Source organism: Myotis daubentonii, chromosome 5, assembly GCF_963259705.1.
Source record: "Myotis daubentonii chromosome 5, mMyoDau2.1, whole genome shotgun sequence".
In the NCBI taxonomy this organism is placed as follows: Eukaryota; Metazoa; Chordata; class Mammalia; order Chiroptera; family Vespertilionidae; genus Myotis; species Myotis daubentonii.
In genome coordinates this window covers 103580076-103607513 of record NC_081844.1, presented here as the reverse complement: position 1 = coordinate 103607513, position 27438 = coordinate 103580076, and the positions used below count along the sequence as shown (strand labels likewise).

Here is a 27438-nt window from a genome sequence, read left to right as displayed (position 1 = left end):
ATGAATCGTAATGTAAATATCTGATATGCAGGATGTATTTAGGCGACCCCTGTGAAAGGGTCGTTCGACCCCCAAAGGCAGTGGTTCTCAACCTTCCTAATGCCACGACTTTTTAATACAGTTCCTCATGTTGGGGTGACCCCCAATTTCATTGTTACAAGTTGAACATCATTAAAGCATAGTGATTCATCACAAAAACAATATGTAATTATATGTGTTTTCCGATGGTCTTAAGCGACCCCTGTGAAATGGTTGCTTGACCCCCGAAGGGGTCGCGACCCACAGGTTGAGAACCGCTGGTTTAGATATTCATGAAACTGTTTTTCCAGCTTCCCTTGCAACTAGGACCAGCTTATGACCAATGAGATGCTGAGTTAATCTGGACCTTCAGGAAATTTTCCCGTCTGCTATATTTTCTTGCTCCTTCCTCTGAACCCAGGCCTAGTATATTGCTGGTGCCATCTTATACTAAAAGGAAAGAGCTTAAATTTGGGAGTTAGATATACATGGATATGAATCTCAATTTTGTTCCCGCGCTATCCAGGGCAATATCCTTATTTCTGTGCAACCTCACTTTTGTCACTTGTTAAATAGGCAAAAGTATCTATGATAGAACAATGGAATAAGGGATAAATAATGAAGGTTTGAAAAGTTCATGGAGCCTATAGTGGGGCTCAATAACGGATTCCTTATCTGATTAAATTTAATGAAAACATCCCTGTCACGCCAATTAACACTCACGGTGGTACACAAAACCTGTGATTCCATGCCCTCCACCAAGTCATTTTGATTTAATGCTCAGCAGAAAGAACACATTTATGATGGCAATTTTTTTTTTCTTTTCAGAAGCCTAGTTGTTAGAGATAAAGAACCACATGTTATATAGATAGTTGACAAATTTCCTTTACTTGTTTTTATATCCACATGATTGTAAAAAAGCCAACAGTGCGAATGGCCACTTTGGTAAAAACACACAGTGTTCAAACCTAGAAAGATTACATTCTTTGGACGGGTTTTATTCCCAGGATATCGAACCCCTTGGCCATGACAGCAGTCACTGCTTCACACAGCAGCATACGGCCCATGTTCACCTTCAACACTTTTCCTGAGAAGACAGAACAACAAAGATAGTAATTAATTTGTTTTTCTTTTTGAAAATCGTTATTAAAGAATCTATGCTACTTCTGGATTTTACTGAGAATTGAATAGCCCAACCCACAGATGTTTTTTGGGCTTTAACTAGAATCACCTTTACCTTAAATCACAGAAACAATCAAAGAACTAAAGGTATTTCTGTTCAAGAAGTCTGTTTTTATCTGATAACTAGAGGCCCGGTGCACAAAATTCATTGGGGGGGAGGTGTCCCTCAGCCCGGCCTGCACCCTCTCGCTATCTGGGACCTTTCGGGGATGTCTGACTGCAGGTTTAGGTCCGATCCCGCAGGGATTCCTGCAGATTGAGCATAAACTGGCAGTTGGTCATCCCTCTCACAATTCGGGACCCGCTGGCTCCTAACTGCTTGCCTACCTGCTTGATCACCCCTAACTATTCTGCCTGCCTGATTGCCCCAACCGCTCGCCTGCCTGCCTCATCGCCCCTAATCACTCACCTGCCTGCATCATTGCCCTTAACCCACTCTGCCTTCCTTATCACCCCTAACCACTTGCCTGCCTGCCTGATCGCCCCTAACCACTCACCTGCCTGCCTGACCGCCCCTAACTATTCTGCCTGCCTGCCTGATCGCCCCTAACCACTCACCTGCCTGCCTGACCGCCCCTAACTATTCTGCCTGCCTGCCTGATCGCCCCTAACTGCTCACTGGGGGGCAGGGCCGTTCTGGTGTCTGGTTGTTCTGGTCATTCCGCCATTTCAGTCACTGGGCTTTTATTATATAGGACTAGAGGCCCGGTGCACAAAAATTTGTGCACTCGGGGGTGAGGGGGGGGGGTGTCCCTCAGCCCGGCCTGAGCCCTCTTGCAGTCTGGGATTCCTCAGGGGATGACCACTTGCTGGCTTAGGCCTGCTCCATGGGGGATTAGGCCTAAGCTGGCAATCAGACATCCCTCTGGCAGCCCGGCAGCCCTCGGGGGATGTCCAGTTGCCAGCGGGGAGCAGGCCTAAACTGCAGTCGGACATCCTTAGCGCTGCTGAGGAGGCAGGAGAGGCTCCCACCACCACAGCTGTACTGGTAGCCATCAGCCTGGCTTGTGGCTGAGCAGAGCTCCTCCCATGTGAGAGCGCCCTGACCACCAGAGGGCAGCTCCTGCATTGAGCGTCTGCCCCCTGGTGGTCAGTGTGTATCATAGTGACCAGTCATTCCCAGTCTTTCTGCTGTTAGGGTCAGTTTGCACATTACCCCTTTACTATATAGGATAGAGGCCTGGTGCACGGGTGGGGGCCGGCTGGTTTGCCCTGAAGGGTGTCCTGGATCAGGGTGGGGGTCCCGCTTGGGTGCCTGGCCAGCCTGGATGAGGGGATAATGGCTGTTTGCAGCTGGTCACACCCCCTTCAGGGTGGGGGTCCCCACTGGGGTGCCTGGCCAGTCTGGGTGAGAGGCTGAGGGCCGTTTTCAGGCTGGCGGGTGACTGAAGCTCCCAACCTCTCCTTTTTTTCTTTCTTTCTTTTTTTTTATTCTGGGATTTATTTACCTTCTATGGCTGTCACTGGAACTGAGAGCCTGCTTTAGCTCTGAGGCTCGGCTCCAGCTCTGAGACCTCGGCTGCTGAAAGCAGGTATCTGGGTTTGTTTGGCTTCTATAATTAAAACACTGTTGCAGCTCCAGCTCTGAGGCCCAGCTGGCTGAAAGCAGGTTTCTGGGGTTTGTTTAGCTTCTATAATTGCAACATCGATTCTTAGAGTGCAGCTCAGAGGCTGGCAGCAGCAGGTAGGGAACCTTGGCTTCCTCCATCACTGGAACAAGCAAGCCTCCTGTTCCCTTCAGCTGCCTGGCTGCCGGCTGCCATCTTGGTTGGCAGTTAATTTGCATATCGCCTGATTAGCCAATGGGAAGCATGTCGGAGGTACGGTTAATTACCATGTTTGTCTATTATTAGATAGGATACGACAACAGATACAAGATTTGGAATTATTACAAGTGTAAATTTCATCTTCCCATTTAAAATTTAGAGTTCTTTCCCAGGCCTTAAGGTCTTATGTAAGTATAAACTTTAATACCATGATAATGGTGAGATGTTTTTTCTTAATAAAGTTTCAGTTCACAGGCATGAACCTCAGAAATATCTACTTGCCCTGTGACATATTAATTCACTCTATTTCATTAACTTTGTAACATGACAGAGCAGAAAGCCTAAGGTAAAAAATATATATAATTCCCCCCACCCCAAGGGCAGTTTTGCATTATTAAGAACCCCCAAAGACTTGTCCTGGAACCCTCAGTCACACTGAAATTATCCTATTCCTAGTGAATGGTCTTCTAATTGTTTTCTTTGGAGACTTATGGTTTCATACCATGTGTCCGGGAGTGGGAAAACTATAGACTATATGGAAATGGAAAGAATTCCATTTATGCTTTTATTACAGCTAGTGTAATTTTGTCATTATATAAGAAAACCACCCATACCCAATTCAAATAAATGCCTTTAGGTGTCCCTTCTACAATGTGACCAGCGGACATGGCACTTACCAGTTTGCCGATCTTTCTCCACACAATAGCAGCTATCATAAAATTCAGTGAAAGTAGTTGCCAGCTCATAGATATAATCACAGAGTGTGTGGAGAAACAGGTCATCCAAAATCTTCTGCAGAATCTCAGGGAACCGTAGGATACACCGGCCCAGTTTCCATTCCTTCTCGTGGTCCAAGGTGATCTCAGTCTCTCGAGCGGCTTTCTGGAGCATCTCTTCATCAATATTGGCCAGACGAGCAATAGACCTGGAAAATCAGGCAATACCCACCATCACCATTCTTCTTTTAGGCACATTCTCCTTCACGTGAAAACATGGAATAAGAAGTGACTGATATATATATATAAGAACTGTCATTTTGGGTTGAAACAAGACAATGCTGTACCCACAATTACCTGATTCTGGTGAAGGCATACAACAAGTAAGCAGCTGTGTTTCCTCTGTCGTCCAGCATTTTGTCAAAGGAGAAGATGTAGTCATTCAACCGGTTATGGGAGAGATCAGCATATTTGATACAGCCATAAGCAACGGATGTCTGAGCAGCCTTCAGTTCCTCTGGGGTTAGAACCTTTTGGAGAAACAAAAACAAGCCTCACAGCTTACTGACCACTGCCTTTGTCCTGGTGTCTCATGGGCAGAAGACGGGGATAGGGAACATCTAATGGTGCTCCTTTATCATTGAACTGTGGAACAACGTGAGCCCACCCACAGAGAAAATAATGAAAATACAACTCATCAGCTATGCATAACTAAGAATGTTTCTATGAGAAACTTGATATGTAAAGTATGAGGTGTCAGTTTGAATTTTTTCCAATGTATTCAGGAGACATAAAAGTGAAGTCAATTATTAAGTTATACCCACTTCATTCCATAAAGATTCTGAGATAGCAGAGAGCAAACAAGAAAGTAAAATAAAAACTAAAAATTAGGGTCAAGTAATTAATTGAAATCAAAATGGTGTCAAAAGTAGGAGGAAGAGCCAAAACCTGTTTGGCTCAGTGGATGGAGCGTCGGCCTGCGGACTGAAAGGTCCCAGGTTCAATTCCGGTCAAGGGCATGTACCTTGGTTGTGCGCACATCCCCAGTAGGAGATGTGCAGGAGGCGGCTGATCGATGTTTCTCTCTCATCGATGTTTCTAACTATCTCTCCCTTCCTCTCTGTAAAACAATCAATAAAATATATTTTTAAAAAAGTAGGAGGAAGAATTCATGTAATTTTGCCAATATTTGCCATATATTTTCTTTTAATGTATTTTTATTGATTTCAGAGAGGAAGGGAGAGGGAGAGAGAGAATAGAAACATAAATGATGAGAGAGGATCATTGATCGGCTGCCTCCTGCATGGCGCTAACTGGGGATTGAGCCTGCAATCCAGGCCATGTGCCCTGATTGGGAATAAAAATGTGACCTCCTGCCCTAGCTGGTTTGGCTCAGTGGATAGAGCCTTGGCCTGCAGACTCAAGGGTCCCAGGTTTGATCTCGGTCAAGGGCATATGCCAGGGTTTGCGAGCTCAATCCCCAGTAGGGGGAATGCAGGAGGCAACCAATCCATGATTCTCTCTCATCACTGATGTTTCTATCCCTCTCTCCCTCTCCCTTCCTCTCAGAAAAAGATATTTTTTTTAAAAAAGTGTGACCTCCTGGTTCATAGGTCGACGCTCAACCACTGACCAACTCTGGCCAGGCTGGTCACACATTCTGAACTATTATTAGGCCACAAGTAAGTAATTAAGGATTTCTGTTCTGAACTTGATTAAGTAGCTTACAGTAGACCAGTGATGGCGAACCTTTTGAGCTCGGCGTGTCAGCATTTTGAAAAACCCTAACTTAACTCTGGTGCTGTGTCACATATAGAAATTTTTTGATATTTGCAACCATAGTAAAACAAAGACTTATATTTTTGATATTTATTTTATATATTTAAATGCCATTTAACAAAGAAAAATCAACCAAAAAAATGAGTTCGCGTGTCACCTCTGACATGCGTGTCATAGGTTCGCCATCACTGTAGTAGACTAACCTTTACACCAGAAGCAACTATTTAAAAGCTGGATACCCTTAGCTCGTTTGGCTCAGTGGACAGAGTGTCAGCCTGTAGACTGAAGGATCCTGGGTTTAATTCTGGTCAAGGGCATGCATGCCTGGGTTGGGGGCTCGATCCCCAGTAGGAGGGTGTGCAGGAGGCAGCCGATCAATGATTCTATGCCATCATTAATGTTTCTCTCTCTCTCTCCCCTCCCTCTTCCTTCCTCTCTGTAATCAATAAAAAAAATAAATAAATAAAAACTGGATAAATTAACTCAGAAGCTAGAAGACAATGGAACATTGTTTTTAAAATGCTGAAAGAGCCCTGGCTAGTGTGACTCCGTGGTTGAGTGTCGTTCCATGCACCAAGAGATCGTTGGTCGATTCCCAGTTGGGCCACATGCCTGGGTTTTGGGCTTGATCCCCAGTAGGGGGCATGCAGGAGGCAGGCCTATTGGTGTTTCTCTCTCCCCCTTCCTCTCTCTCTAAAAAACATAAAAAAATAAAAATGAAATGCTGAAAGAACAGCTGACAAACTGGAATCCTATACCCAATAAAAACATCCAAACTGAAGGCAATATAAAGATGCTTTCAGACAACTACTGACAAAACTTGTCACCAGCAGACTTGTACTATACACACACACACACACAAAATGCTAAAAGGAGACCTTCTGAATGAAGAAAATAATCCTAAGTGGAAGTGAAAAAAACTGCAGGAAGGAATAAAGTACACAGGAAAGCTAAATGTGTGGATAAATAGTAATAAACATTTCTGGTTTAAAACAAACACTGAGCAAAAGACTGAACAAGCCCTTCACAAAAGAAGATATCTAAATGGCTAATAAGCATATGAAAAGTTAGTCAACATCATTGCTCATAGGGAAATGTAAATTTTAACCACAGTGAGATGCCACTACACACAAAAGAAAGGCTAAAAACAGACAAATCAAGTGTTGGTGAGGGTGAGGCAAGTGGAATAATCATATATTACGGGTGGGAGCTCCTTGGAAATTTTTAGTAAAGTAAAGTATAAGCCTCCCTGTTGTGTTGCCTATTCTGATGGCTCATCATCAGTGGCCTTGGGTGGTAGTCTGCTATGACTATTCTACAAATGCTCCCAGAGAAAGGAGCTCAGCAGATGCAGACTGGAGACTCAAACTGGCCCAGTCTGCAATACTTTCCCATCACTGGTTCAAAGCAATGACGGGGAAACTACCAATAAGAAGCAGAGATACTACGCCACATTAACAAAGAAGCCATGTTTTGTAAACGCCAAAACTGTATTTTCAAAATAAATATTCAGCAACTCACGAAACAAACTTACTGTGCAATAAGATCTGAGTAATAAAGCCTGCTGTAAATGGACTGACTCCTTCCCAGTTCTATCGATAAAACAAAAACGAAATCACAACACAATGCATGGCACACCATATGCACGTAGGCCTCGAATTACCTTGTCTCTCTCTTTTTCCTTCAATTTGTCCATGGATCGTTTTAGTCCTTCTTCCAAAAGGTCTATGAGGCGCACTGTTTCACCTGAACGTGTTTTGAACTTCTTCCTAAAAAAATTTATTGAAATTCCTAATTATATAGATTTTGAAACGGACCCGACTTAGAAATCTTTGAAAATGAAGGTTTGATACTGCCCTATTCCCGTTGGTAATCAGGGAAGATGCCAAAAGAAACGAACAGACACTTTCAAGTGTCCTTCCTCTAAAGCCCTCAGCTTAAAGCATTCTATGCTTTAGGTTCCTAACAGCATTCTCGACATGTTCATCGTTAATACATCCCCTAAGATGGAAAACAGCATTTGTTATTTTGTCTATTTTCCTGAACACTAAGTTTGGCTTAGCTGTTTTACTTTCTTAGTAAAATTATTAATAAAATACACATTTGGGAAGTAGATGAATTCTTAACTGGAATCTCATTTGCATTTCTCTATTCAGTAACCAACCCTGAATGCTTATTATAATCAGCTGGAGAGCTTAAAAAACGCTTAAAACACAACAATGCTATAAATGAAACATGTTTTTCCACCTCTCACAAAGCCTACCAAAATAATTGTGATACTTCCCATTAAAGTTTTATTTTCAGAGTTGCCTTAGAAAGGATCTTCTTGCCCTAGCCGGTTTGGCTTAGTGGATAGAGCAGGGGTGGGCAAACTTTTTGACTCGAGGGCCACAATGGGTTCTTAAACTGGACCGGAGGGCCGGAACAAAAGCATGGATGGAGTGTTTGTGTGAACTAATATAAATTCAAAGTAAACATCATTACATAAAAGGGTACGGTCTTAAGTTTTATTCATTTCAAATGGGCTGGAACCGGCTCGCGGGCCGTAGTTTGCCCACGGCTGGGATAGAGCATCAGCCTGCAGACTCAAGGGTCCCAGATTCGATTCTGGTCAAGAGCACATGCCCAGGTTGTGGGCTCGATCCCCAGTGGGGGGCGTGCAGGAAGCAGCTAATCAATGATTCTCTCTCATCACTGATGTTTCTATCACTTCTCCCTCTCCCTCCCTCCCTGAAAAAAAAAAAAGAAAAAGAAAAAGAAAAAGAAAAAAGGATCTCCTTGCCCTTTATCATAGAATTGAAACATCTTTATTATCCCCAAAATACAGGAAATACTGCATGGCTTTCCTTATGCCATCCCCTTTGAGTGTCCAACAACTTGCAAATCTTGTCTGATGAAATGATATCCATTATAAAGCCTAGTCAAAGGGCTAAGTGAAGTCTTCCTTACCATCACCACTTTGAAAGAATTGGTCTTTTTTGTTGCTTCCTACCTGGGTAAATATGGCAGCCTACCATATTTAAATATTTACACTAAAATGCTCAGAGATTCTGCCACCTATTTTTTGGTGAGATTTTTCAGCTTTAAGACATTTTACAATAAATGATTTATTGTTTTATTTATCACCCCTGTCATTCCTTGGATGCCTGTTTATTGAGCACCTGCTGTGCATGCATCAGCTGGATGCTCGAAGGTGTGTACATGAAGGTACCCAGAACGTGGCCTCTTCCCTGAAGGAGCCTATCAGCTGAAGCAGAGCAATCCTCTGTGGAGCCAGTTAAAGTGGTTAACTATCACTGAAATTCGTCTTCATTTTTTAATATATTTTATTGATTTTTTACAGAGAGGAAGGGAGAGGAATAGAGAGTTAGAAACATAGATGAGAGAGAAACATCGATCAGCTGCCTCCTGCACACTCCCTACTGGGGATGTGCCCGCAACCAAGGTACATGCCCTTAGCTGGAATCGAACCTGGGACCCTTGCATCCGCAGGCCGACGTTCTATCCACTGAGCCAAACCGGTTAGGGCATCGTCTTCATTTTTAATGGTCTAGGATGCCATAATTACAAGATGCTGAGAGTGCAGAAATGTAAAACCACCACCACAAAAACCCCTTAGCTATTACATGATAAGGAAGTTAAATGTCAAGATATATTTTGGTGGTAAACATAAAAAATAAAAGCCAATTTAATGATGTCACCTAACTATAGGAATAATCATCTAAATGTTCATCCAAAAATTCAACAGTTAAGAAACTAAGATGCTATAAGCAACACTCAACTCACTGGTTAGTTTCTCAGCACTTTCTTAGGACCATGCGCATCATGAGGTCCCAGTCAGTGTTTTCTGACTCCAAAAATGTGCAGCTCTTCAGAAGGTTCATACACTATAATTAAAACATGTTTGCGGTTGACGCCGAGGCCTTTGATCTCCAGATAATCTGCATCTAAAATAATACCTTGACACACCTACCTGCCTTTTATGTTAATTGGGGCTGTTGTACACTGGCCAGTCAAGCATTTTGAGCTAGAGCTACTTCATGTGGTTATTGTCAGCATTACTGTCTTTGTTTAATGGTAGTATTTGCGCTGTGTCACCAAATCTTAAATGCCACAGATTTTAAAGACATATTAATTAAATAGCTAAGGAGCCCTAACCGGTTTGGCTCAGTGGATAGAGCATCGGGTCCCAGGTTCGATTCTGGTCAAGGGCATGTACCTTGGTTGCGGGCACATCCCCAGTGGGGGGTGTGCAGGAGGCAGCTGATCGATGTTTCTCTCTCATCGATGTTTTTAACTCTCTATCCCTCTCCCTTCCTCTCTGTAAAAAATCAATAAAAAATATTTAAAAAAAAATAGCTAAGGAATCTCTATTGGATATAAAATGTTAAAAAATTTTGTGCCTTGGAATTGATGAACACTCTATATAAATATTTGCTTGTATTTACCTTTTTATCATAAAAGTTAAGCAGAATGTGGGGAAAGAACTGGATTATAGAAAAACTCAAAGTATAGATAGTAACATGTCTCAAAAATACTTGAGATAAGCATAAAAATGAAAGCTGTGAACCTTAAAACTCAGACATTTACAAAATGCTTGAAATATATTGTTGAATATTTTGTTGGAAATCTAAGGAGGTACTCTGATAGAATTTATAATTAAGATCTGTGGGAATGAAACTATTAATTCTATAGTTTGGTTTTCTTTCAACTTTGTATAAACCCCTGTAAAGGGTTACATCCTCTGGCAGTGATAAGACACATGTACAAAACAGCTCAGCTGGGTTCACCCTTAGAACATATGTAGACTTTAAAAAGTGTGGACTTTTAAAATTTTAACATGTTTATCAAATGAAATATAGCTTCTTCCAAAGAAATTTGGGCCCTTAGATTTTCCAGACTTACTTGTCTTCCCCCAGCACCACACCAAATCCAGCATGATACACCCGAGTTACTTTAGGGTCATACCAACCAATCATTTGGCCAGCAGCAAATACTGTCTGGAAGTGCACACCCTACAAAGGAACAGAAATAGAAAGTTACTTGGTAAGCTTTCTAATAATAAAAAGACTTATAGCTCTTATGCTAAGCATAAAGGTTTATAAAATTCAAATCACTCACAAATCTTGTAAGGCAAGTGTAATATACTAGTAAAAGCTATTTTTATTACCTCCAAATGAGAAACAGTAAGAGCAGGACTGGTACACTTTCTATGTCCAAAGGTTTTAAAAGCAACTGAATTTAGGGCAGGTTCATGTACACTAATTTCAGTTAAATTTTCTGTCACACAACACCATTTCAGTTGGGAATGGTCACTGAGGTTCAGAGAAGTAAGTTTCCTGTTTATGGAGACAAGCTGAAAAGCAGGGAAGTGTCCAAGTAGGGCCAAACCCAAACCGTGTTTTTCTCCTATGTTACAAATGATGTTCTGAATGTCAGTCTTTGGAGAAAATTTAGTCTTCAAGTGCCAAATGCCACAAACCTCACCAGACCGTCTCATCTCTAATCAATGTAAGAAAATATACGAATCTACAAACTCACTTGTCCACTGTCCACCACGTAGATAATCGTATTTGCTTTTTCCTCAGTTAGTCTTTGTTTAAGAGCAGCCAGGTCAGATGTATCATAGGTATAACCTCCATCGGACTTCACTATGGTTAAAGGTATGGAACATCCTGGGACAAATACAATCTTTCTGCCATCATCCACTTGCACAAATCCTAGAAGAACGATCTATATTAATAATGTTAGAAGAACCCTGAAAGAATATAAATGCTTAGCCATTATAGGATATTTATTAGAGAGCTCAGACATTACATGATATTTTTCTCTCCGTGACCTATGCATCTTGCAAAATGGCTACTGTCAAGGTTGTCTGGCACCCAGGGTATTTTCAGGGCACAGGCGAGATATCCTGACCATTTTCTAGACTGACACTCCCAAACTCTTTGTAGAACACCTCATTGGAGCCACCTGCTCAGTAGACACAGCATATGTAAATCCATGCTTTGTTTTCAAGCTGGAGCTACAGCCTTTCCTGGGAAAGAGATGCAATTTCTATCATTGCCTCTTAAACTGTGTTGAAAGAACATGATGACAATACTGACAGCTATATTTGAGTGCTACAGTGTGCCAATACTATGCTAAGTCTTATGTGCAATAAATACTATTATTTTTGCTTTTTTTAAGTTTAAGAAACTGATGCTTGGCAAAATAAAGGTAGTATAAAATGGTGGTTAAAAACATGCTCTATAAACTGCCTCAGGGTGAATATCAGACTTATCACTTATGAGCCCTTACTACCTTCTCTGTGCCTCTTTTCTCATCATTAAAGAGTCTTTAAATATTTATCTTTTCTTTTTTGAGAGCGAAACATTGGTTTGTTGTTCCACTTATTTAAACATTCATTGGTTGATTTTTGTATTTGCCTTGACAGGGAATCAAACCTGCAATCTTGGTGTATCAGTACCACTCTAAGCAAATGAGCTAAAATTTTATGTTAAAAGTATGGTTCCAGCCCCGAGGTAGCTCCATTGGTTAGAGCATTGTCCTGATATGCCAAGGTTACAGGTTCTAGCCCTGGTCAGGGCGCATACAAGAAGCAACCAATGAATGCATAAATAAGTGAAACAAGAAATCAATCTTTCTCTTTCTCTCTAAAATCAATCAGTCCATAAATAAAAATTAAAAATAAAAGTATAGTCCTGCCCCGGGGCGGTGTGGCTCAGTTGGTTGAGTGTTGTCCCATGTACTGAAATGTTGCCAGTTCAATTCCTGGTCAGGGCACATATCCAGGTTGCGGGTTCAATCCCCAGTTGGGGTATGTAGAGGAGACAATCGATGTTTCTCTCTCTAAAATCTATTAGCCAAAAATGGAATAATTTGAGCATTACAAAAAATAACAAAGCAAGTGATTAAAAAATATAAAATACTAGAGGCCCAATGCACGAATTCATGCACTGGCGGGGCCCCGTGGTCTGACCTGCGGGATCAGGCTGAAACTGGCTCTCTGACATCCCCCAAGGGGTCTCGGATTGTGAGAGGGTGCAAGCAAGGCCGAGGGACCCCATTGGTGAACAATTGGGGCGGGGAGGAATGCCAGTTGGGGAAGGACTGCGGGAGGGCTCCGGGGCATGTCCGGCCTCTATCACTCAGCCCTGATCAGCCAGACCCCAGCAGCAAGCTAACCTACTGGTTGGAGCGTCTGCCCCCTGGTAGTCAGTGCACATCATAGCAAGTGGTTGAGAGGCCTTAGCATATCATTAGCATATTACACTTTGATTGGTTGAACGGCTGACCGGACGACCGGACACTTAGCATATTAGGCTTTTATTATATAGGATACTAAACCTCATTTATAATAATGCTAAGAACAACTCAGTTGTCATATCTGGAAGAGGCTAAGAAACTAATTTATTATTCTGAAAATTGATAAAGAAAAATTAAATCAAGCATTCTACTATCTTATATAAACTATACATCAGAGTAACCAAAATTATGTGACAAAGTTCTGCACACGAGAAATTGCAGGTAACAAAGAAGGAATGACAGAATGCTACCATTTTCCAACCTCAAATAAGTAATGGATCAAAGCCATCATCATCAACAGCTCCTAAAACCACTGGGGAAATTCCATTGGGGAGCTTTAATGATAGATCAGGTGACAACACCTGAACCCCCAAATCCATCTTAGTATCACAAAAAGAGCCAATAGGGTATTGTTTACATTCTTGCAAATAAAAGACAAAATAAATAAGGAAAGAAAACACAAACCAGAATTTAATCAAGCCTCTTTTAAAAATAGAGGGTAATTATGTTAAATAACACCATATGGAAAATTCTGTAAAACAAATGGCTCAGTTTCTTCCAACAACAAAAGGGGGGGAAAAAGGAGGAAGAGAAGCGATACCCATGGATTTACAGAACTTAAGTATATTTTAAACAAATGCAATGTTCAGACTCTGAAAAAACACACACACCAAACTTCATGATTTAAATAGATTATGAATCAATGTGGGATATTTAAACTCCAATGGACCACTTAATATTATAAAAAATTATCATTAATTTTCATGGAGTGGTAATGGTACCATGATTTTGAAGTGGGAGGAAGAGCCTGTTCATTTGGACACATACCAAAACAGTTATGGGTGAAATTATATAATGTAATAAGCAGTGAACAGAATAATAAGGTTGTTCTGTATTCCTAATTGTTGAGGTTGGGTAACAAGTACATGGAGTTGTGGGGGAGAGGGGGACTATAATAGTCTCTCCACTTTAGCGTTTGTCTGAAAATTTCCATAATCAGAATTAAAATACAAAAGGAGCACCCACCTTTATCTTCAAATTCCTTTACAACATCATTCATCCTATCTTGATAGAAGGACTCCCCCCTCTCTATTAAAGAAATGTCCAATGCATCGTAGATTTTATTAAACTCTAAGGAAAAAAGTGACCAAATGAAGAAAATGGTTAAGAATTTAAACAAAGAGGAAACATGCATCTTACAGTAAAATAACTTTATTGTTTAATTAAACCATTTGGAAGGAAGAAAATTATTTAAAAATGTATGATACAGAACATTATATGCATACTGCCATTTTGAAAACGTGGCAAGAATATGGTAAGACATACATCAAAATATTAACAGTGGGTGGGACTATAGGTAATGTTTTCTTTTTCCTGTCCACATTTACATTTTTCCTACAAAGAATATGTACTTTTGTAATTTAAAAAACTTTTATTTTTAAAAAAGAACAAAAGAAGAAAGAAAAGCCTTTCCTACTTGAAGATCAAATATTTACTCAATTTCTTTTTACCTCTTCCTAATTTGTACCATTTAACTGTCTAGCCATGCATCACTGACACAATATTACTGACAGTAGCATTATAAAACATCTTACTACCTAGTGCTGCAAAACAGCCATCATTAGTCTTCCTTTTTAAAGGTTTACTAGCTATTGTTATTTACTTATTCTTCAGAGTGACCTTTACAATTACTTTGTCAAGTTTGAAAACTTGAAATTGTCTTATAATGACAAATGAATTTCAGTAAGTAGGGGACTTTGTATGATACTCTGTTCAAACATTCTATCACATCTGCTGTGTATTTCTCTTCGTTTCAGTCCTACAAATCTCTGGGTAAATTTATTCCCATGTGTTGTATAGCTTTGGTTGCTACGTGAACAGAGGTCTTTTTCTTTTCCACTTTCTTTCCTAATTAATTTTTTTCTGATTTCTGAGAAAGTTTAATTTTCTACCTGCTTCTCTCTCTCTTTTTTTTTAAATAAGCAAGTTTCTATGCTTAAGAGAAGCATATTTTTTTAAATATTTTACTGATTTTTTACAAAGAGGAAGGCAGAGAGAGAGTTAGAAACGTCGATGAAAGACAAACATCGATCAGCTGCCTCCTGCACACCTCCTACTGGGGATGTGCCTGCAACCAAGGTACATGCCCTTGACCGGAATCGAACCTGGGACCTTTCAGTCTGCAGGCCGACGCTCTATCCACTGAGCCAAACCGGTTATGGCCTACCTGCTTATCTTTTTTTTTTTTTTTTTTTTTTTATATTTTTTATTGAGTTTTCACAGAGAGGAGAGGAGAGAGATAGAGAGTTAGAAACATCGATGAGAGAGAAACATCGATCAGCTGCCTCCTGCACACTCCCCACTGGGGATGTGCCCGCAACCAAGGTACATGCCCTTGACCAGAATCGAACCTGGGACCTTTCAGTCTGCAGGCCGACGCTCTATCCACTGAGCCAAACCGGTTTCGGATACCTGCGTATCTTAATAAACTTGCTTTAAAAGTCTATTTGCCAGTCCTTGAAAGCTTAACATGTCATTTAAGATAAAATCTGAATAAAGACTCAAGGAAACGGCATGCAGCAGTCCTTGCTGAGTGAATGAACAAAGTCCAGAAACTCACCTTGGCGGGAGACATCACAGATAAGCTTCCAGCCTTTTATGATATCTGGATCCTTACTCTGGAGCAGAACGACACACTGGTACGCTCGCTTCTTAAATTCCTCCTCAGTATCAAATCTCTTCTTGGATTCCTGTATTTAAATAAAGAAAAGTAAGGTTTATAAAAAGAGCCAAACCTGTATTCTAGATTAAGCATTTGTTCATTTCTCAAAAAAACAAACAAAACCCACCAAAAAGCCAAAGAGTGAGGAAGTGAAAAGTTAGAACACCAGAACAAGTGGTCTATCTCATAGTCAAGAATATTTTTACAAATGAATGTGTCAAAGAATGCTATTATTTCTTTTGAAATCATTTTACTTGAAAATACAAAATTCTCATCATGGTACTACCTCTAACTTTTCTAATTCACAAAAGCCTACTCACACCAATGCTTTTGTGTTCCAGTGGAAAAATAAAGAATAGCTAGCAGGTCGGTCTGGTTTTACTGGACTCTATTTTCCATTTAGATGTGGTCCTAAATATATATATTTTTAAATGGATTTCAGAGAGGAAGGGAGAGGGAGAGAGAGATAGAAACATCAATGATGACAGAGAATCACTGATTAGCTGCCTCCAGCACTCCTACTGGGGATTGAGCCAACAATCTGGGCATGCGCCCTCTACTGGAATCGAACTAGGATCCCTTCATTCTGCAGGCTGACACTCTATCCACTGAGCTAAACCAGTTAGGGCCTGAATATTTTTTAAAATTAAAAATAACATTACTTTCACTATTTTAATTTTAAAAGCAACACATGCTTACTGTAAAGAAAAAAAAATATATATATATATATACACACTAGTATATAGTTAGTTAATACCACCCCAAACTAACCAGTAATAACAAAACTTTGGTATATAATTCTAGACATTTCTTTGTAAATACACACCTATATGTTTTAACAAAAACTGGAAATACAGCACTTTTCTTTTACTATAGTTTTAACATTTTAGCAATGTAATATAAACATCTTCTTGCATTAACAGATTTGCTTCATTATTCAGAGCATAGAACTCCAACAGGTAATTATAACACTCGCTATTTTACCTGTCTCATAGCAGTAAACATTTTGGTTGTTTTCAATTTTTTCATTAGAAAACATTTACTAAAAGACAAGACAAAACAAAACCCAACACAAGCAACAAAAAGCTCCACAAATGTTTACTTTTTAAAAAAATATATATTTTATTGATTTTTTACAGAGAGGAAGGGAGAGGGATAGAGAGTTAGAAACATCAATGAGAGAGAAACATTGATCAGCCGATCTCCTGCACACTCCCTACTGGGGATGTGCCCGCAACCAAGGTACATGCCCTTGACTAGAATCGAACCTGGGATCCTTGAGTCCACAGGATGATGATCTATCCACTGAGCCAAACCGGTTAGGGCATTTTTATTTTTTAATGTAATAATCCTATTCTTGGGAAGTTAAGATAATTTTAAAAAGGAAAAAAAACTGCATGTACAAAGTCATTCACTGAATAGATAAGAGCCCCCCAAAATGGAGGGGAAAATCAACAACAGATTAACAAACTCTGGTACACTAATCCAACAAAACAACATGCAGTCATTTTATAAAGTAACACGAAAGAGTTTATAATAAAATGTTAAGTATAATACAAAATTATACTATAACTAGAGGCCCGGTGCACAAATTCGTGCAAGGGTGGGGTCCCTTGGCTGGTCGACAATGGGGGGCAGGTGGAGGTTGGCTGTGGGAGCGCACTGACCACCAGGAAGCAGCTCCTGCATTGAGCGTCTGCCCCCTGGTGGTCAGTGCGTGTCATAGCTACCAGTCGCTTAGACTTTTATATATATAGATTACAAATAATGTAATAAATTTATGGGTAAGTTAAAAAATCAAAGAAGGTTGACCACAGTGATTAATTTAAAGGTAGGATTTATGGTAAATTTTAGAAAAAAGAGTTTTAATGTTTTTAAAAGCTGATTTTAGAGAGGGGGGGAGACAGAAACATAAGTTGGCTGCCTCCTACATGCCCCCTACTGGGGATCGAACCCATAACCCAGGAATGGACCCCAATGGGGAATCAAACTAGCAAATTCTTAGTACATGGGATGATGCCCAACCAAGCCACACAGGCTAGGGCAGTAAATTTGTCTTTTAAAAACTGTTCTTCCAGCCCTGATAGGTTTGGCTCAGTGGATAGAGCATTGGCCTGCGGACTTAAGGGTCCTGGGTTTGATTCCAGTCAAGGGCATGTACCTTGGTTGCGGGCACATCCCCAGTGAGGAGTGTGCAGGAGGCAGCTGATCGATGTTTCTAACTCTCTATCCCTCACCCTTCCTCTCTGTAAAAAAAAACCCACTAAATATATTAAAAAACAAACAAACAAACAAAACCCTGTTCTTCCAGCCCTAGCTGGTTTGGCTCAGTGGATAGAGCATCAGTCTGCAGACCGAAGGGTCCCAGGTTTGATTCCTGTCAAGTGCACATGCTTGGGTTGCAGGCTTGATCCGCAGCAGGGGACATGCAGGAGGCAGACAATCAATGATTCTTTCAATCATTGATGTTTCCATCTCTCTTTCCCTCTCCCTTCCTCTCTGAAATCAATAAAGATATATTTAAAAAATAAAAACTCTTTTTCCATATACTTAATACTTTATATATTTTCAAAATATATAAAACTGAGAAAACAACAGCATCAAAAACATTTTAAATACTGGGAGAGGGTGGAAAAATATTTTAAATACTAAAATGTATTTTGATTAACAAACTCCTCAACTCACTTAATAATAGGTAAAGTGGGAACATTTAATTTTTAGCATACACCAATACAATAGCAAAGAATGTGTTAAAGGGTAGGGAGTTTAGCAACTTTTATTTAGGTCCACAGCAGCTTCAAATAACATCTAAACTCCCTAAGGAAAATGAATAATTATGACTTAATGGTAAACACACAAATAATGTAACAATAAATGATATCAAACCTTATAAAAGGCCTGCAGATCCCCAATAGGAGGTGAAACTGTTAGGTAATCTGGAAATTTATCCTGCAGGTGAGCGATGAGCATGCCAAACTGGGTTCCCCAATCTCCTACATGGTTTAATCTGATACCAATCAGAGAACAAAATTTTAAAATGACAAACATTAATATTTAGGTGCCTGTACATCCAGTAACACAGACTGCATACAACAGGTCTCCAGGATTTGCTGAATGAATGAAGTCTCTACCAATAGACTATCATCTGCTTATTGTGTAGTTAACTGGGACAATGCTAGTTGAGCCAATGTTGGTCATTATAATTTTATGAAAATTTAACTTTTGAACCAATTATCTCAGTGTAATTTGTACCGCTGGTTCTCAAATGTCAATGGACAAAATTCTTCAAAACATGCCAATCCAACAACTTCTCATCCCTCACTGTTTTTAACTAGTCTCAAACCACCACATCACATCTTAACTGGATTACAATAGCGTTCTAACTTATTACTATAGTAATTCCTCCTTTGCCTGGTTTCTTCACGGAAGCCAAAGTAATGTTAAGTAGATTACAGACACCTCATCTGTGCCATGCTTTATAGCACTTCACAGAAGTTGCATTTTTTATTTACTTATTTTTTTTTTTTTTTTTAGAGAGAGTGAAAGGGAGGGGGAGACACACATACAGAAACATCAATATAAACATCAAGACAAACAGATTGGTTGCTGGGGATTGGGCCTGAAACCAAGGTATATGCCCTTGACCAGAATAGAACCCGTGACCCTTCAGTCCGTGGGCTGACGCTCTATCCACTGAGCCAAACCAGCTAGGGTGAAGTTGCATTTTTTAAAAATCAAAGGCAAGACCCTCCACCAGCAAAAAGATTATGAATAGCTTTACTGTGGTACTGGCTCTATTGTGGTGGTCTGGAACTGAACCTGCAGTATCTCCAAGGTATGTCTATACTTGGTTCTACTAATTAAGACTCTCCAGTCGCTTCCTATTACACTAAGGAATAAAATCCTGATTTCCTGCCATGGCCTGCAAGTCCCTTGCCTACCTTTCCCCGTATTGGAATATAAACCCCTACTATACAGGAGGCACTCAAGAAATACTTGTGGAATAAATAGAGCCGGGGGTACCTTTTCCTTGGTTCCACCTGCAGTTACTAGTTCAGAGGAGAGGCCCAGGACATAATTTATAAAAAAAAGCCTACTGATGATTAAGAGCAGAACCACACTCATAAAACACTGATATAGTCAAAGATTTTTTTCTCAAGTGACATTTGTCATTTGCTATAGAACGTTCCAAAGGCAAGAGTATATACCTTAGCACATCATATCCTGCAAATTCAAAGAGGCGGCACATGCTCTCTCCTATGATAGTTGACCTGAGATGGCCCACGTGCATCTCTTTGGCTATGTTGGGAGAGGAAAAGTCAACTACAACCTGGAATAGAAAATAAAAAGAGAGATTTTTATAGATAACAATGTTGTACTATAATTATGTAATGTGATAAACACAGGTACAGAGGCAATCACATCACAACATATCATATAAATAAATCAAAGTAACACATACACATTTCATTTGCACAATGTTATATATCAAATACATTCAATAAAAATAAATTTTTAAATGGGGAAGAAACATTTTATTCTGCTAACACATTCATTAATAACATGTAATAACAAACTCAGACTTAAATAATAGCTTGGCTTATACTTCAACTGCGCTGTTTTTCTGATGAATCTACCTGTCCATATTAATTGAATTTGTTTATACAAATTCGTTTATACAAATTATCTATGCTTTGTTTCAGCAATATCTCAAAAACATCAGCTGGTTGCTTCAAATGCCTTATGAAATAAAGTGAAAAGAAAAATCATGTAACAAGCAAGGTCCAGGAAAAAGGCTACGCTGAGTTTTGCTCATAACCTCACATATTAGTGATTAAATCTCAGTATGAGAAGTAAAAGCCATTCCCAGTTACAGCACTTTTCATAGTCTTAAGTACTAGATTAGTATATCAATTACAAATTGTACATATATCGCCCTAGCTGGTTTGGCTCACTGGATAGAGCGTCGGCCTGGGGACTGAAGAGTCCCAGGTTCGATTCCGGTCAAGGGCATGTACCTTGGTTGCGGGCACATCCCCAGTAGGGGGTGTGCAGGAGGCAGCTGATTGATGTTTCTCTCTCATTGATGTTTCTGACTCTCTATCCCTCTCCCTTCCTCTCTGTAAAAAGTCAATAAAATATATTTTTAAAAAAACTGTACATATACCTTTTTGTTCTCTCCAAGGGCAGGAAGTTGAACACCATTCACTAGGAGATTGGTCAACTGCTTTGATACAAAGTTCTTTCTTAAGTGGACATTAATAAAACCTAATGAACAGTAGAGAGAGAAAAAAATCAGCTAGCCTCCTATTGTTAAGAACTGCTTTCTCCCAAAGACCTCAATTTCACTTATGCTGGCTCCACAGAGCTAATCTGGCTTTGGCAAAACTCTTCAGGATTCCAGTACCACTTGGGGCCTTGGCTTGAGGCCCCATGTCAGCTCCGTTTCAGCACTTATTCCAGACCTTACCACTGTCCTGAGAGCTGACTTAATTCAGGGCCCCTTCACTCGCAGCAAGTGATTTGTTCACCTCTGAACAAAAAATAGACAGCCTTTTAGCCATAGACTTATCTGCCATTGTCTACCTTTTTGCTGAAGAAAAACTGAATCATGGAGAGGTAAAGGAACTTCACCTAAGATCAGGCAGCTAAGTCTAGACTAAAACCTCAGTTTCCTAACTCTCAATCCAAGGTGCTTTCACCATCTTGTTCAGTATACAAGTCTTAATCCTACATTTATATTTAACAATGGTTTTCATTTTTATTCCAAAAGGGCTCAGCATCAATACAACGACTTAAGAAGGGTAACATTGTCATACCAGGACCAGCAATTTCAACTTTTTCAATATATTCATTGTCTGGGAGGTGTTTGGTAATGTTTTCGGCAATTTCTCTTGGATTAACTCTCTGTTCCTTGGTTTTGAGCATCTACAATACAATACAAAACGATTCATTATACACTGGGTTTCAGCAAGTTACTCCGAAATGCACAACTGACAAAGCATTAGATGCATATGACACAGACCAATCAAAAGGCAGAAGCGGAGAAGCCCAATGACCTTGTACATGGACAGACTAAAGCATCAAGCTTCAACAGTCTCAAGAGGAATACAAAAGTGCCCAAACCACGTGATCTCCACTTCAGAATGAGCTGCCACACACGTCTATAACAGTTTTACAAAGACATTAGTTATTACTCTGTTTCCAAGATAGTTACATTTCTAATTTTCAAATCACGAGTGTGCCAATATGCAGACTTGGGTAATAACAACCACCCTTATAAACTTGACCCCAATGAAGACACACCTTATCTTGGGGGGAGAGGGCCAGGGAGAGGGAGGGGTCTGAACTCTGGCTGAACCCTTTCTATTCAACAAAGAAAGGAAAGCGAAAATGCCCAAAGTTGGGCAATTAACCACAAACACATTACCCAAGGCAGCTGTTAAAAACAGGGAGCACTGACTGGAAATGAAATCCATCAGCCCACCTCAAAGACACCACAGTTGCATCAAATATTGGATGGAAATGCTGGATGGTAAATGGCTAACTTTTACTCCCTCACCTTCTATCACTCACCAGTAACACACAGCAACCCTGGCTGCAAGAGGAGGGAAGTACAAAAACAGAACAGTACCTACTATTGCCCTTAAATATTGAGAATACTTTAAAAATAAAATCCCTTTTCTCAAGTTTTTCAGAATTGTGGGATATGTTATTTTTGTTGAGGAAACAAAAATTTGCTATTATTTCTATAGAAGGCAATGAGGAAGCTAGTGTGTAAGACAATCACTTCACTCACCTGAGAGATACCCATGGCACTGTTACACTGATAGTCCCCAAACTTGGGCTGCTGACTTGGTGTCACTAGTAGAGGAGGGTTTTCCAAATCTGGATACGCAGCCTTAATGGCACAGCCAAAGACCTCTTGTAGGCGGCGATTGATGTTAATCATATTTTTAGTTGGTCTGTTCCTTTCTGCTTGAAGACTCTGGGGGGGGGGGGGAGAAAATATGTCAATAAAATATTAAATTATCATATAAAATTTTCCCAAATATCTCGAGAAACCTTCAAATACCTTGAGACCACCAAAGGTAACATACACTCACACCGCGATGCTCTCCAATCTGAGGTATGCTAGGAAATGTAACAGGACAAGTCTACCCCATAGAACATGTAAGACAGAAACAGGAAATGCTCCAAGCTCTCTTTCTATAGTTAGTTTATCAGAACAGAAACTGAGAGAAGGAAGTATGAAGAGTTGACCAAATCTTCTTCTTAGCTTCTCTAGAGTTCTGAAAAAATAGTATAAAATTTGACATATATAAAATGCTGGAAGTAAAAACTCTATGGACAAAAACAAGTAAAAAAAACTTTGTAAAGTATATGATTATCTCACCAATATGCTGTACACCTGAAATTAATACAAAATAATGTTGAACTGAAGAGTGTAATAATAATAGTAAAAAAAGTATTCATGTTGTCTCTTAATTAAAATGTTGACCTCTTCCAGTCATGAAATGTGACAGGTAATATCAAAATATCAGAAAAGCAGGTTGTTTTGTCTTACTGTTAAATAATCCCATGTTGCCGGAACCGGTTTGGCTCAGTGGATAGAGCGTCGGCCTGCGGACTGAAAGGTCCCAGGTTCGATTCCGGTCAAGGGCATGTACCTGGGTTGCGGACACATTCCCAGTAGGGGATGTGCAGGAGGCAGCTGATCGATGTTTCTCTCTCATCGATGTTTCTAACTCTCTATCTCTCTCCCTTCCTCTCTGTAAAAAATCAATAAAATATATTTAAAATAAATAAATAAATAAATAAATAAATAATCCCATGTTGGACTACTCCTACCTCCTACTTCTCATTTGCTGTGAAGTGGGATACCTTCATTTAAGATGGTATATAATTAGTTACTTCTATTACTACACTTACCACACCTTCTCAGAATTATGTGTCTCCACTACCAGACTCCTGGAGGAAGGAAAAGTACTTATTCATGGCTCCATCCCTGACACCTAGCACTGCACCTGCTATGCAACAGGTAAAAAAATGGTGACTGAACTTACACGCTTTTAATGGAATACAAATAAAAACGCTGCCCACACACTAGTCACAATTTTATGTTAATCAAAATGTCAATAACAATGGCAAAAATGATAAAAGCTGGGATTTGAGTAGCACTGTGTCAAGAACTGGGCCTAGCCTGGCCTGTGCTGCTGACTGGTTGAGCATTAACCTATGAACCAGGAGGTCACGGTTCAATTCCCAGTCAGGACTCATGCCCGGGTTGTGGGCTCGACCCCCAGTAGGGGGTGTGCAGGAAGCAGCCGATCAATGATTCTCTCTCATCATTAATGTTTCTCTTTCTCTCCCCCTCCCCCGTCTTCTCTGAAATCAATAAAAACGTATTTTTTAAAAACTATTCTACTTCATCTTAAAGACAGATAAGGACAGCTTAATGGAAAGGGGATAAGGAAGAGTTGAAGCTGCTGAGTTAATGAAAACAGCGGTAAAATGCCTCTGAGATAAACCATCCAATAAGTGTTTCTAAGTCAGAGCACATGGCAGAATGCTCCAGGAATAGAAGTGGGGTGAATGGGCGTCCCACACAGTGCCTTTTCCCTTCTTGGCTTGCTGTTTTCTGTTGTGTACCTTGTGTTCAGCTCAGGAGCTGTTACTCAGTAGACCACAGTATCTGTGAAAGAAGCGCCGTGCCGCCCACATTACACTGGCAGTTTCTCATACTTACACACTAGAGCTAATCTGTATCAGGGACATGTGCATTAGAATACACTGTACGGCCTTTTGTATCTTTTACATAGTCATGAGCACATATTAGGCACTTAATACTTTTGAACTGAAAAAAAATACAATAGAGAAATGAGTATAAGTGTGGAAAGAATGAGGTAATGACAAAGGTATTTTGGGGAAGATTCCATGGAAAAGAAATTTTGTGATTTTAGAAGACAGAAGGACAAAGCTATTTGAAGCAGAACAGAGCACACATAGGCAACGGAAGATTTCATGAGAGTAGGGCAGGCAGAGTCCGAGATGAATAAATGGGACCGCCTGGAAAAGACACCGTGCCAGTCGGCCCGGCTGAAAGCAGTACACACACAGGAGAACATGCATGGGAGTGAGGTCCTCGCCGAGGATGTGTCATCAGCAGACCCGAAAGGCAGGCCAAAAGATTAAACCCAACAGAAGCAAGCCAAACTTTTTGAACAAAACTGATAGACACTATTAGATGGTGAGGTCATTAAATAACAAAGACAGCACAAGCTTCCTGGAAAAAAATTGTTCAGAAATATTAAGTTGGAAAAGGAACCCAACCACTATGACACTATAAAATATAAAAATAAAATAGCAAAATAACCAACTTGGGGCAGAAGAGCTGTGAATGTACTTTGAAACATTTCCCATTGATTGAGGCACTTACTTAATCCCCATTAGGGGGTGCGCAGGAGGCAGCCAATCAATGATTCTCTCTCATCACTGATGTTTCTCTCTCTCTCTCTCTCTCCCTCTTCCTTCCTCTCTGAAATCAATAAAAACACATTTAAAAAATGTCTCAAAAAAAAAAAGAAGTCTTAACTTGAAGCTGGCCAAACATTCAGGACGAGGAAACAGATTTCTAAGAGCCCTGGAAGACAAACTGTCCAAATTCCTCAGAGCCAACTTTCCGAATCTTCAATAGCAAGGAGTTCTAAAGAGAGGCAATAACGCAAACGGTAGAATGAAACCAGAACCAGGGGACTCACCTTTCGAAGGATATTCAGTCGATACTTTAATTTTAAGTTTTCTTCCCGCAGCTGCTCCAAATTTGGAGAAGCTTCTAAACAGCCACCGTTTTTCAGCCGATCAATTTCAGCCGTCAGAGACTTGATCTCTCTTTCCTGTAAAAGGAAAGGCACTTTGTTCGGCCCCGTATGACAGATGGCCTCCGTGATGCAATCCCCTGGACCGCAAACTCACTTCCTCCTTTCCCCTCTCCACCGGGCACGGGCACGGGCAGGGCAGAGGTGAGAGGGACGGAGGACTTTCCCTTTGGTAAGTGGGGGCTGTCCTTCCTCAAGCTCTTCGATGACATTAGCACATTCCCCTTGACAATATGGAAAACTTGGGAAAGAAGAAATACGAGTGTGAAGCACGCGATGGGGCGAGCCTCACACCCCAGGTTTCTTTCTTTGGCCCAAGTGCTTGCCTTTTGCCCTTTCCGGATCTCCCCGCCACCCCCTTCTTTCCAGCGTCTTCGATCCCAGACCAGGCGTTTTACTCTGATACCTAAAACCAAAGACACAGCGACTCGCAAGGAAGTAAAGCTTCCAACCGGACTGCTGTTACCGAGGGAGAGGGACGTCCCCGGACATGTAAGAATGTTTACCAGGACGTAACTACAACCAAACACCCCCCCCCCAAAAAAAACCCCCACAACAACACAAAAACACAGCTGGCATAAATAAGCATACATTACCTTCCAGGTGCTGGGCTAAACACTTCAGAAACTGTGTCTATAATCCTTCCCACCGCCAGGGAAGCAGCACTTCCACCCCCACGCTGACCCAGAACAGATGCCCGGAGCAGCCGACCTGCCCGTTTGCTCGATCAGCCCGAACCTCGGGGCTGCTGGGTCAGGGCTATAAACCCGCTCCCTGGACGTGGCGATGATTAACTTGAGCTCCTTGCCTCCCACCCCTCCCGACCCGGGCATCGGAGGTCGCGGCACCGCCCAACTTTCGCTTTCACTGTGAGCTTGCGACGGTGAAAGCAGCGAGCAAAGTCCCGTGCGAAGGATGAGCCCTGCCCTGGGCTTATCAGAGTTCCTCTTGCTCAGCACCACGGAGAGAAGGGAGGCTGAGCTGCAACCCCGGACCCACCGCGCCTCTCTACTTCCCCGCCCGCCCCCCCGCAACCCCCGCAGCCACGCGTGTGCGCGGGGCAGGAGGGACCCCGAGGGGCGGCTGCAATGAGCTCGCCAGGCTCCAGCCCAACACGACATGCTGGCTGGGAGACGGAGGGTGTCCGAGAGGGCGGGCCCTGGAACGATGGGTTCTTTCCCTCCCACCCCCGGGAGGGGGTTCGCCTCCGAGGCCCCACCGCCCGGGTCCCGGGACCCCGCTGCGCGCGCCTGAGGGGCACGGGCCGGTCCCGGCCGCTCTGCCGCCGCCTCGACGACGCTCGGGCGGGAGCCGGGGCCGGTCCCTCCCCTCCACGCCTCCCCCCTGGCCCCATGCGGCCTGACCTGCTGCTGCAGCCGCGCGGAGCACTGAGCCACCAGCCCGTCCATCCTCCTGTCAGCGTCTCACGCAACAAGTGGCCGGAAGCGGAAACAGCCCGCACTTCCCGGAAGCGGAAATCTCCCCCGCCCGCGGTCTCGAGGCTGACAGGGCGCCGCCGCCGCCGCCGCCTCTGCTGCCCCCTGGCGGGATCCAGGACGCACTGCGGGGAGAACCCGCGGGAAGTGGGCCGGGATTGGGGCCGCCGCCCTGAGACTGGGCTTTTGGGGGTGGGCAATGGGGTTCGTGTTAGGTTCGGACCCGAGCTGCTCTGTGCGCTTGCACGGACTTGGTAAGAGGCGCTTACCTACAGCTTGTCTCTCAAAGGCTTCAGTTTACCCGTCTGTGAAATGGGCACCGAGCTATACGATCTGTTTAGGTACTCACCAAGCATTTATTGTGCATTCTCGTGGAGGTTGCTTTCTTAGAGGCAGGAAGCACAAAGATTGCCAGCGAGCACTCTTGCCTCGGTTCACCAGGCACACTACAAATAGAGCCAGGACGCAGCTGACCTCCGGGGCCAATGGCAATCGCAAAAGATTTGCAGTTGAATTAAAAAGAAAAAAAAAAGCCGAAACCGGTTTGGCTCAGTGGATAGAGCGTCGGCCTGCGGACTGAAGGGTCCCGGGTTGATTCCGGTCAAGGGCATGTACGCAAGTTGCAGGCACATC

The 27438-nt window shown here is 41.7% G+C and overlaps 1 protein-coding gene across 2 annotated transcripts; it reads right to left on the bottom strand.

The window, feature by feature from the left end:
* Positions 1-887: 887 nt before the first annotated feature.
* Positions 888-26836, bottom strand: RARS1 (arginyl-tRNA synthetase 1). Of its 2 annotated transcripts, none has more exons than XM_059699145.1 (15): positions 26734-26836; positions 25253-25387; positions 22291-22479; positions 21311-21419; positions 20659-20759; positions 19700-19821; positions 18378-18498; positions 15390-15519; positions 13796-13900; positions 11003-11181; positions 10367-10476; positions 7125-7230; positions 4040-4212; positions 3644-3891; positions 888-1105 (listed from the first exon to the last, which is right to left on the bottom strand). In XM_059699145.1, the coding sequence occupies exons 1-15, from the start codon at positions 26776-26778 to the stop codon at positions 996-998; spliced, it is 1983 nt and encodes a 660-aa protein (XP_059555128.1). In that variant the 5' UTR covers positions 26779-26836; the 3' UTR covers positions 888-995. The 2 variants fall into 2 exon arrangements, with proteins under 2 accessions (XP_059555128.1, XP_059555129.1); XM_059699146.1 differs by lacking the exon at positions 26734-26836 and adding an exon at positions 25966-26179.
* Between the last annotated feature and the right edge of the window lie 602 nt (positions 26837-27438).

Excerpts from the sequence above, each read along its gene's own strand:
- RARS1 (XM_059699145.1), bottom strand. The coding sequence starts at position 26,778 with ATGGACGGGCTGGTGGCTCAGTGCTCCGCGCGGCTGCAGCAGCAG. Across the intron at positions 21,420-22,290 it reads GTGCCATGGGTATCTCTCAG|ATGCTCAAAACCAAGGAACA; the intron begins GTGAGTGAAGTG and ends ATTGTATTGTAG. Across the intron at positions 10,477-11,002 it reads ACGTGGTGGACAGTGGACAA|GGTGTGCACTTCCAGACAGT; the intron begins GTGAGTTTGTAG and ends GTTCCTTTGTAG.